This window comes from Bufo bufo, chromosome 1 (assembly GCF_905171765.1).
Source record: "Bufo bufo chromosome 1, aBufBuf1.1, whole genome shotgun sequence".
In the NCBI taxonomy this organism is placed as follows: domain Eukaryota; kingdom Metazoa; phylum Chordata; class Amphibia; order Anura; family Bufonidae; genus Bufo; species Bufo bufo.
This window is the reverse complement of record NC_053389.1, coordinates 44,769,712-44,782,038: the sequence shown is the minus strand read 5'-3', so window position 1 is coordinate 44,782,038 and position 12,327 is coordinate 44,769,712. Positions and strand designations below refer to the sequence as shown.

The window sequence follows — 12,327 nt, the reverse complement described above, 5'->3', positions numbered from 1 at the left end:
TCGTTACCTGTATAAAAGTCACCTGTCCACACACTCAATCAATCACACTCCAACCTCTCCACCATGGCCAAGACCAAAGAGCTGTCTAAGGACACCAGTGACAAAATTGTAGACTTGTGTGAGGCTGGGATGGGCTACAGGACAATAGGCAAGCAGCTTGGTGAGAAGGTAACAACTGTTGGTGCAATTATTAGAAAGTGGAAAAAACGCAAGATGACTGTCAATCGTTCTTGGTCTGGGGCTCCATGCAAGATCTCACCGCGTAGGGCAAGGATGATTCTGAGAAAGGTCAGGAATCAGCCCAGAAGTACACAGGAGTACCTGGTCAATGACCAGAAGAGAGCTGAGACCACAGTCTCAAAGATTACCCTTAGTAACACACTACGCCGTCATGGATTAAAATCCTGCAGGGCATGCAAGGTCCCCCTGCTAACACCAGCACATGTCCAGGCCCATTTGAAGTTCGCCAATGACCATCTGGATGATCCAGAGGAGGCATGGGAGAAGGTCAGGTGGTCAGATGAGACCAAAATAGAACTTTTTGGTATCAATGCCACTTGCCATGTTTGGAGGAAGAAGAAGCATGAGTACAACCCCAAGAACAGCATCCCAACCGTGAAGTATGGAGGTGGAAACATCATACTTTGGGGGTGGTTTTCTGCAAAGGGGATAGGGCAACTGTACTGTATTAAAGGGAGGATGGACGGGGACATATTGAAAGATTTTGGCCGATAACCTCCTTCTCTCAGTCAGAGCATTGAAGATGGGTCGTGGTTGGGTCTTCCAGCATGACAATGACCCGAAACACACAGCCAGGGCAACTAAGGAGTGGCTCCGTAAGAAGCAATTCAAGGTCCTGGAGTGGCCTAGACAGTCTCCAGACCTGAACCCAATCGAAAACCTTTGGAGGGAGCTGAAACTCAATATAGCCCAGCGAGAGCCCCGAAACCTAGAGGAGATCTGGATGGAGGAGTGGGCCAAAATCCCTGCTGCAGTGTGTGCAAACCTGGTCAGGAAACGTCTGACCTCTGTAATTGCAAACAATGGTTTTCCCATCACATACAATGGGGCATATCGCTAGGATATGCCCCCATTGTCTAATAGGTGCGGGTCCCACCTCTGGGACCCGCACCTACAAGGAGAACGGAGCAGGGAGAGCTGTGGCTTGAGGCCCCCGGGGTCCGTACACCACCAAGTGCTGCTCCCCGCTGCTCCCATACAAGTGAATGGGAGCGCACTGCGCACGCGCGGCCCCTGCTCCCATTCATTTCTATGGGGCAGACGGAAATAGACGAGCCAGTGTTTGGCTATTTTCGGGTGCCCCATTAAAATGAATGGAGGGCGGCTGCGCATGCGCAGTACGCCCTCCATTCATTTCCCCGCTCCGTTCTTGTTGTAGGTGCGGGTCCCAGAGGTGGGACCCGCACCTATCAGACAATGCGGGCATATCCTAGAGATATGCCCCCATTGTATGCGATGGTAAAATTCCTTTAAGTTCTGTTTTTCTGTTGTATCAAATACTTATTTCATGCAATAAAATTCTAATTAATTATTTAAAAATCATACAATGTGATTTTCTGGATATTCTTTTTAGATTCTGTCTCTCATAGTTGCAGTGTACCTACAATAAAAATTACAGACTTCTTCGTTCTTTGTAGGTGGGAAAACATGCAAAATCTCCAGTGTATCAACTACTTATTTTCCCCCACTGTATCTGTAAAGCTCATGTTCTATTGGTAAGACTACGGGCCTTTCTATAAACACAGAACATGGCCTCCATGGGACTATTCCCAGAAATTAAGGATGAGCAGTGTCATTACGTGAGGTTTATAAAGGCTCAGAAATAACATAAGCTTTATTTCATACACAAATCATTATGGATAACGTGTGTGCTCTTTGGGATCCTTTACATAGACATAGTAAAGAACAAGTAGAACTTGAAGGATGATTCCAGTGACAAAAGACGAGACATTCAGATGGCAGGCCTTGCGGGAATGTTTGGCGGCGGCCTCGTGGTCGTGATTCTTAATGTCGCGTCTTGTCTGCAAAAGACGGGGAGGCAGAAACATGTAAGACATAATCCAATTATGAACAAGGGCGAGGGGCTTGATAACAAAAATATCACAGAGTTCAATGTTTACAGTGTAGATACATTTGTTTCATTTAAAGGCCTCATGCACACAAACGTATTTTCTTTCCGCGTCCGTTCAGTTTTTTTGCGGACCGTATGCGGAACCATTCATTTCAATGGGGCTGTGCACATGAGCGTTTTTTTTCACGCATCAGTTCTGTGTTGCGTGAGAATCACAGCACGTTCTATATTCTGCGTTTTTCACGCAACCCTGGCCCCATAGAAGTGAATGGGGCTTCAGTGAAAAACGCATTGCATCCGGATGTAATGCGTTTTTCACTGGGAGATGTTGTTCGTAAATCTTCAGGTTTTTTTCACACGCGTGAAAAACGCATCAAAACGCATTGCACCCGTGCAGAAAAAACACTGAACAACTGAACGCAATCGCAGACAAAACTGACTGAACTTTCTTGCCAAATGGTGCGAGTTTCACTGAACGCACCCTGAACTCATCCGTATCGTTCGTGTGAAAGAGGCCTAAGAGAACAGGAACAATCATGAGCCCATGGTAGGTTTAGTGTTTTGATGGAGTGGCCCTTTAAATGTCCTTCGCTGGGAGAGACTTCAGTTCCCAGTGAGAGGAAAAATATTTTATTTATAATTTTATTATTATTATTACTCTTATTATAATTACTTTTCTCATCTTATTATGACAACTATTATTATTATTTTCCAATTATGTATTTATGTTATTTATTTAATCATTTATTTCATTTTTAACAGGTTAATGACCCAGGATGAGAATGCTCGTCCTAAATGGCCGATACTTTGTGCCCCAGGACGAGCTTTCTCGTCCCGCGGTTCTTCCTCCTCCCCATGTGCGGTACCGCAATCAGTGGCAGGGGCCTGGCTGTTACTGACAGCTGGACCCCTGCTGCTTCCACAAGCATTGGTGATAACGCAAATGCCGGTTGGATTAACCCCGTTGACCGTGGCATATGGGAGGTTTGCTCTCCCTCTTCTGAACCATCGGGTCCCCGCGCTGCGGTGACGGGGCCCTGATGGTTGCCATGGCAGCCCCAAGCCTTTGAAAGGCCTTAGGGCCCAGCAGCTACGGAGGCCTATGAGACCCAGCCCCCCAGTGTATTACACTGTGTAAAACACTGATAGTCAATGCAGTACAATACAGATGTATTGTGCTGCATTGAAACAGGGATCAGACCCTGTAATGTTGAAGTCCCATAGTGGGACAAAAATAAAAAATAAGTGTTTTTAACAATAAAAAAAAATTTAAGTTTCAATAAAAAAATCCCTTTTCTTATAAAAAGAGATATATAAAATTGTAAAACATTCAAACTGTGCTAAAAAAAGCATTTTTTTGTCACATTTCTTCACAAAAAGTGTAATACCAAGCGATCAAAAAGTCATATGTATCCAAACATAATACCAATCAAACCATGATTTCATCCCTCAAAAACTGAGACCCTATATAAGACAATCGGCTAAAAAAATAAAAAAGATATGGCTTTCTGAAAATGTAGACATAAAAACATAATTTTGGAGTTTCAAAAATGCTTTTATTGTTTAAAACCAAAATATATAAAAAAAACAGACATATTAGGTATCAACCTGCTCTATAAAAATATTACATGAACTAACCTGTCTGGGGAACACCGTAAAAAAAAAAAAAACTGTGTCAAAAAAGCTATTTTTTTATCACCTTACATCACAAAAAGTGTAATACCAAGCGATCAAACAGTCATATGTACCCCAAAATGGTGCCAATCAAAACGTCATCTCAACCTGCAAAAAAATGAGACCCTAACTAAGACAATCACCCAAAAAATAAAAAAGATATGGCTTTCAGAAAATGAAGACATAAAAACATGATTTTTTTCAAAAATGCTTTATTATGTAAAACTGAAACAAAAGAAAAAGAAAAGTAGACGTATTTGATATTGTCTCCTCCATAACAATATGCTCTATAAAAATAGCACATGATCTAACCTGATAGGTGAACACCGTAAAAAACAAAAAATAAAAATTGTGCCAGAACAGCCATTTTTTTTTTACCTTGCCTCACAAAAACTGTAATATAGAGCAATCAAAAGTCATATATAACACAATATAGTACCAATAAAAGTGTCACTTTATCCTATAATTTCCAAAATGGGGTCACTTTAATTCTTGTGAAACACCTAAAGGGTTAACAAATTGTCAAACCAGTTTCTACAATGGGTGGTTTCCACTATGTAACAGAAGTGGTCCTTAAAAAAGTAGGTTTTGGAAATTTTCTTAAAAATGTAAAAATTTGCTTTACTTCTAAAATTTTAAGCCTTATAAGATCCTATAAAATTACATTTACAGAATGATGCAAATATGAAAGTGGACATATGGGAAATGTAAAGTAATAACTCTTTTATGATGTATCGCTATCTGCCTTAAAAGCAGAGAAATTAAAATTTTGAAAATTGCTAATTTTTCCAAATATTCTGTAAATTTGGGATTTTTTAATAAATAAAGGTGAATTATATCGAATAAAATTTTTGACTATCATGAAGTACAATGTATAGTGGGAAAACAATCTCAGAATGGTTTGGATAAGTAAAAGCATTCTGAAGTTATTAGCACATAAAGTGACACATGTCAAATTTCCAAAAAACAGCCTGGTCCTTAAGGTGTTAAGAACAAATATTAATTAATTATTGTTTTTCAAAACTGTTTACTATAAGGGTGCATTCACATGACAATTTTGCTGAACGGTGCGGACCCATTAATTTCAAAAACGACAGAGCATGTCCTATTCTTGTCCACAGTCACGGACAAGAATAGGCTTTTTCTATAAAGTGCAATTTGCGGACCGCAAAACACTTATGGTCATATGAATGCACCCTGACGCTGTGGTTATGGTCTCATAAAAAAAAAAAAAAAGGCAGATACAAAAGTCATGCATGTTTGGTAAAAAAGCAGCATCCCGAACAGAAAGCAAATAGACCCAATTATAGTCTATACGGTCTGTTCGGTGGAGTTCAGATCAGTTATGAGCAAGATCTGACACTTCCGTTATTTTCAGGTGTACTCTCATTATCAATGGTCAAATTTTGGAAAAAAAGTTTGAAAAAAGCATTAAAAATTTGTTAATAATGCTGAGTGACAACTACTAATGGCCGCCATGATGATGAGTCAGCAGAGGTTGTCACACAGCTTCCCATAGCCTTTAAAACTCCATTATTGTGGTAAATTAGTTCCTGGGCTCCTCGTTTCTCTTTCTGTGAGTGTGTCAGTCTCCACTGTAATTTTGCCATTCCATTCATGAACCAGGAACAGAGCTCTTGGTGTTGTCCACATAGTGTAGCGCTTTTGTCCATGAAAATTATGAAGGAAACATACAGATATGAATGTATAAAGTTTCATAAGCGTCCTCCACGAATCATACACAATTAATGGAGTGGATGTGGCTAGATGCCAGTACTGAGTTCCTCTTCACCCTGCGGACATTGTGCCCTGTCTACATATGGTTAACATATGAAAGAAGTGGTATATAAAAGGGAAGTCCATCTAAAATTACTTTTTCAGTATGGCAAGCGTGGTAAAATAAAATAAAAAAAACGCAATGCCAGAATTGCCACCAAAATAAATTATTAAAATATATTTCTTTTCCCTCCAGCCTAGTTTGGTACCAGGCCAGTTATTTATTAATTTTTTGTTTTTTCATCTCCGCCTTTCAAAAGCCATAACTTTTTTATTCCTCTGTCAACAAGGGCTTATTTTAGGGCGGGGCGTGTTATGTTTTTTTATTGCCTCTATTTTGGGGAACCTCCACTGTATTGTATACTTTTTGGGGGGAGACAGCTTGTAAAAAAGAAGACCAATCCGCCTTTGCACTTAGTGTCTTGTTCTTACTGCGTTCACTGAGCAGTAAAAGTGACATGTTAACTCTATTCCGTGGGTCAATATGTTGCGTTTTTAAAAAAAAAATTCATAAAAAATTTTTCATTTAAACTTTCAATAAATTTTAAATTTAATTTTTTTTTTTCTTGTGGCTAACTGGGCATAATTTGGGCATAATTTGGCCATTTTCACTTAGGCCCCTTTCACACGAGCGAGTTTTCCGTGAGGTTGCAATGCGTGACGTGAACACATAGCACCCGCACTAAATCCTGACCCATTCATTTCAATGGGTCTGTGTACAGGAGCGTTGTTTTTCACGCATCAGTTCTGCGTTGTGTGAAAAACGCAACATGTTCTATATTTAGTGTTTTTCAAGCAGCCCTGGCCCCATAGAAGTGAATGGGGCTGCGTGAAAAACGGATTGCATCCGCAAGCAAGTGCGGGTGCGATGAGTTTTTCACTGGTGGTTGCTAAGAGATGTTGTTTGTAAACCTTCCGTTTTTTTGCGTGTGAAAAACGCATCAAAACGCATTGCACACGCGCGGAAAATACTGAACAACTGAAAGCAATCGCAGACAAAACTGACTAAACTTGCTTACAAAATGGTGCGAGTTTCACTGAACGCATCCGGACCTAATCCGTCACACTCGTGTAAAATGGGCCTTAGGGGTGTACTCACTTTTGTTGCCATCGCTTTAGACGTTAAAAGGGACCTATAATGCCCCCCAAAATGCCTCCTGATGCACACATGGCCACCGCTGCATCTCCCCCTTGTCACGCAGATCAAAATATCTGGCGACGAAGGGGAGAGGGGCAGCCAATAGCAGGCCACAATGGGAACGAGCCTCCCTAGTATCACCTGCGATGCTAGGGAGATGCAGCCGCGGCCGTATAAGGGGCCTAGGCATTTTAAGGGTCATTATAGGTCTCGGATAACCCCTAAAATGGCTGTGTTTGAGTTATTTTGAAGGCATACCAAATTTACACTGTTATACAAGCTAATAAAATATTTATAAAAATGTGAGGGGTGTGAGATACTGTGTGTATATATATATATATATATATATATATATATACACAGTACAGACCAAAAGTATGGACACACCTTCTCATTCAAAGAGTTTTCTTTATTTTCATGACTATGAAGGCATCAAAACTATGAATTAACACATGTGGAATTATATACATAACAAACAAGTGTGAAACAACTGAAAATATGTCATATTCTAGGTTCTTCAAAGTAGCCACCTTTTGCTTTGATTACTGCTTTGCACACTCTTGGCATTCTCTTGCTTAGCACTTGTTGGCCCTTTTGCCTTCACTCTGCGGTCCAGCTCACCCCAAACCATCTCGATTGGGTTCAGGTCCGGTGACTGTGGAGGCCAGGTCATCTGGCGCAGCACCCCATCACTCTCCTTCATGGTCAAATAGCCCTTACTTTCAAAGTTTTCCCAATTTTTCAGCTGACTTACTGACCTTCATTTCTTAAAGTAATGATGGCCACTCGTTTTTCTCTACTTAGCTGCTTTTTTCTTGCCATAATATAAATTCCAACAGTCTATTCAGTAGGACTATCAGCTGTGTATCCACCTGACTTCTCCTCAATGCCACTGATGGTCCCAACCCCATTTATAAGGCAAGAAATCCCACTTATTAAACCTGACAGGGCACACCTGTGAAGTGAAAACCATTTCAGGGGACTACCTCTTGAAGCTCATCAAGAGAATGCCAAGAGTGTGCAAAGCAGTAAACAAAGCAAAAGGTGGCTACTTTGAAGAACCTAGAATATGACATATTTTCAGTTGTTTCACACTTGTTTTTTATGTATATAATTCCACATGTGTTAATTCATAGTTTTGATGCCTTCAGTGTGAATCTACAATTTTCATAGTCATGAAAATAAAGAAAACTCTTTGAATGAGAAGGTGTGTCCAAACTTTTGGTCTGTACTGTATATATATATATATATATATATATACAGTACAGACCAAAAGTTTGGACACACCTCATTCAAAGAGTTTTCTTTATTTTCATGACTATGAAGGCATCAAAACTATGAATTAACACATGTGGAATTATATACATAACAAACAAGTGTGAAACAACTGAAAATATGTCATATTCTAGGTTCTTCAAAGTAGCCACCTTTTGCTTTGATTACTGCTTTGCACACTCTTGGCGTTCTTTTGATGAGCTTCAAGAGGTAGTCCCCTGAAATGGTCTTCCAACAGTCTTGAAGGAGTTCCCAGAGATGCTTAGCACTTGTTGACCCTTTTGCCTTCACTCTGCGGTCCAGCTCACCCCAAACCATCTCGATTGGGTTCAGGTCCGGTGACTGTGGAGGCCAGGTCATCTGGCGCAGCACCCCATCACTCTCCTTCATGGTCAAATAGCCCTTACTTTCAAAGTTTTCCCAATTTTTCGGCTGACTGACTGACCTTCATTTCTTAAAGTAATGATGGCCACTCATTTTTCTTTACTTAGCTGCTTTTTTCTTGCCATAATACAAATTCTAACAGTCTATTCAGTAGGACTATCAGCTGTGTATACACCTGACTTCTCCTCAATGCCACTGATGGTCCCAACCCCATTTATAAGGCAAGAAATCCCACTTATTAAACCTGACAGGGCACACCTGTGAAGTGAAAACCATTTCAGGGGACTACCTCTTGAAGCTTATCAAGAGAATGCCAAGAATGTGCAAAGCAGTAATCAAAGCAACAGGTAGCTACTTTGAAGAACCTAGAATATGACATATTTTCAGTTGTTTCACACTTGTTTGTTATGTATATAATTCCACATGTGTTAATTCATAGTTTTGATGCCTTCATAGTCATGAAAATAAAGAAAACTCTTTGATTGAGAAGGTGTGTCCAAACTTTTGGTGTGTACTGTATATATACAGTATCTCACAGGATCAAGTCCCATAAAGGGACAAAAAAATTGTGAAATATTGTTAAGGTATATAGAAATCTAAAAAACTAATGAAAAACCTTTTCCGATTATGTATATTATATACACACACACATAATGGGAAATTGTTTTTTAATTTCTTTAAAAAAAAATTATATACTTTCTTCAACAATTTATTTTTAAATTTTTTTAGTCCCCTTATGGTACTTGATCATGTGATGTTTGATTGCTTTTTCTATATACTAACATTACTGTATTACAGGGTATAGGGATTTTCACAGGCCTGAGGAAAAATTTAACAGGGGCCGGAACATGGTAGGCAAGGGCTATTCAGAAAGGCTATGAAACCTACTCGGCACCTCGAAATTGCATTTACACGGTGCTGATTAGAGAACAGAAGGAGGGAGCTATTGACCACAGCGTCTGAGTGGATAAAATGCCAGGATCGGAGTTATCTCCAATCCCAGCAGTGACAGCAGGGTGACAACTGTATAATGATGACGCACGCCCAGCTGCTGGGCCTGCACCATCACCAAGTCCGACTATTATGGTACTAATTGGTCATTTTGATAATAATATATATATATATATATATGGCTTTCTATGACATCTAGCGATCACGAGTTACTGCAGAGACACCAATAGACTTCGCTGCAGATTTGGGGCCTGTAGTTTATAAATTGTAATATCGTTCGCGTTGTGTACTCAGCCTGATGCATAATATGCAAACTCATGAAGAAAGCCACAAGAAAGTTAAGAACTCGCATTGCCGAACACATCGTTGACATAGAAAAGACCACAATGTATCAGGAATTTCTACCACTGAGATATATAAAAAACAAACATTACTACTGTCTATGACATAAAATATATTCGTAGATTGAAGGGAGAAAGCAACTGGGAGAGACTTCACGTTAACTAAGAAGCCACCTGGATTGGAAACTGAATGCTACTTTCTCCAAGGGGTTAACTTGGAAGATTGCTATTCCCTTGTTAGGATACTTTGTATCTTTTTTATTTTGCCTTGTATCAAATGAATATCTATTTGTCTTTCTGATGAGAAGGCACCTAGTGTGTGATTGTTCCTTGTTGCTTTTTTAGTAGTCTTGCATTTGGCTAGGTTTGTTTGAAACACGTAAGCCGCTGCACAAGAAGACTTTTATGTGAAGAAAAGTAACTTTTAGGCCATTTTCACACGGCCGTAGTGCTCCCGTGGCCGTATTGCGGTTCCGCAATACGCGGGGCACTGGCTGTGTGCATTCCGCATCATGGAAAGACTACGGAGTGCTTCCGCGGGGTTCCGATCCGTGCTTCCGTTCCGCAAAAAAAAAAAAAACTTGTTCTATCTTTTTGCAGAACGGACGGATGACGAACCCATTCAAGTTGAATGGGTCTGGATATGTCCCGGCTGCAAATTGGGGTCACAGTGCATGGAACATAACTGAACCAATACGTTCGTGTGAAAGAGGCCTTAAGCTGTATTAATCAAATGAGTACTTTATTCTACAAAGGATGCCCCTCATCTCATCCTCTCACCCTCATCTCTTTCATATATTGTCTGTCTTGTGGCTAGCAAGACCTTCTAATGCTCAGATCTGGGACATCACTAGGAGCGGAGACACGGCTGAGCATTTACCAGTATATTTATATTGTGGGCTTAAAAATCTATAAGATTCTGGAAAAAAATGAAGATATAACATTGAAAAATATTTTTATCAACATAAAACTAATTTAACAAAATAATTATAATAAAAAAGCTGTGGCCGGATGAAGGCTTCAGACATGAGACAGTTATGGTCCCGTTTTTGTGGTGTCTATACAGTATATGGTTGCATGTATAGTCTTAAATCCGTATGACAGTCACAATATATTAAATCTAGTGTCTCGTCAGTGAGCTCCTTACTTACCTTCCGTGAGTAGATAATAGCAGCAAGTCCAAGGGGCCAACAGCAGAACAGAAAGTTCAGGATGGACCAGCAGAGGTAATCGTTGTACTGGGGCCGGGTTGATGCCGCTCGCCTGTTCATCATCACAATGTTGGTTGAGGCTGGTTGGCTGATGAGGGTCTGTTGGACACCATGATCTGGCCCCGATGGGTTATAAGCAGGGCATGGAGAGGGCTGCATGACTGGAGGTCCAGGGCTGTATGCAGGAGGTTGGTCCCCTGGTTTGCTGGGGTAGGGCTCCTGGAAGGATGTGTTCTCCATAGTTGTGTGAGGCTCTGAGCTCCTCAGCAGAGGTTATGAGACAGTAAAACTTTAAAAGTGAACCCGGCACTCCTCCTTCTCAACAACTTAGCCCTCCCCATCCTAGAACCCACCTCACCAGAGCATGTTATCAATTCATCATCCTAGACACAATTCACGAGTACAAAAGGTTCTAAAAAGTGGACAGGAGAGGGGGAAGGGAAGTGACATCTACTTTAATTCCATTTTTCAAAAGGTGGTTGTCAGAAGAATAAGATGCATATAGTCATGACTAGGGATGAGCGAACCCGAACTGTATAGTTCGGGTTCGTACCGAATTTTGGGGTGTCCGTGACACGGACCCGAACCCAAACATGTTTGTAAAAGTCCGTGTTCGGGTTCGGTGTTTGGCGCTTTCTTGGCGCTTTTTGAAAGGCTGCAAAGCAGCCAATACACAAGCGTCATACTACTTGCCCCAAGAGGCCATCACAGCCTTGCCTACTATTGGCATGGCTGTGATTGGCCAGTGCACCATGTGACCCAGCCTCTATATAAGCTTGGGTCACGTAGCGCTGCACGTCACTCTGCTGATTCAAGCATAGGGAGAGGTTGCAGCTGCGACGTTAGGGCGAGATTAGGCAGATTAACTCCTCCAAAAGACTTAATTCAGTGATCGATCTCCAGCTGTGGATCATTGAAGTGCTGATATTGAATTGCTCACTTTTTTTTAGGCTGCCCAGAGCGTTTTTATATCACTTTTTTCCGGGGTGATCGGCGGCCATTTTGTGGCTTGTGGTGCGCCAGCACAAGCTACCACCAAGTGTATTTAACCATCAACAGTGTGGTTATTTTTTGGCCATATACTACATCAGGTGCAGGCTGAGCCTGTGTCACCCAAGTGCATTTAACCATCAATAGTGTGGTTTTTTTTTGGCCATATACTACATCAGGGGCAAGTTGAGCCTGTCACCCAGCGCCTAAAAAATAGGCCTGACATTTCTATTCCTCCAAATCAGTACAGTTTTAGCTGGTCAAATTATCTGTAGTGACCGTAAAAGCACAGTTTTTGTTCTGGGTTGAAAAACTATTCCCAAATTTGCCATTCTTAAAATTAGTAGTTTCTGCTATATCAGGCCTACTTTAAATCTATCCCAAAAAGGATATCTTAGATTCAAGGTGCTGATAGTGTCATTCTGAAAAACGTAACACACACGCTACCGTGCAGATACAAGTCTAATTCTGTGATTAAAGGTATACCTGTCACAC

General features: G+C 40.8%; 1 protein-coding gene across 1 annotated transcript; it reads right to left on the bottom strand.

Annotated features, from left to right (window-relative positions):
• Nucleotides 1-1,832: 1,832 nt before the first annotated feature.
• LOC120986818 (proline rich transmembrane protein 1B-like) lies at nucleotides 1,833-11,116 on the bottom strand. The gene is made up of 2 exons (XM_040415523.1): nucleotides 10,783-11,116; nucleotides 1,833-2,042 (listed from the first exon to the last, which is right to left on the bottom strand). Exons 1-2 carry the CDS (start codon nucleotides 11,080-11,082, stop codon nucleotides 1,875-1,877), a joined length of 468 nt encoding a protein of 155 aa, XP_040271457.1. The 5' UTR covers nucleotides 11,083-11,116; the 3' UTR covers nucleotides 1,833-1,874.
• Between the last annotated feature and the right edge of the window lie 1,211 nt (nucleotides 11,117-12,327).

Coding starts and splice junctions, on each gene's coding strand:
- LOC120986818 (XM_040415523.1), bottom strand. CDS start 11,082: ATGGAGAACACATCCTTCCAGGAGCCCTACCCCAGCAAACCAGGGGAC. Junction 2,043..10,782: donor CTATTATCTACTCACGGAAG/GTAAGTAAGGAG, acceptor CGTCTTTTGCAG/ACAAGACGCGACATTAAGAA.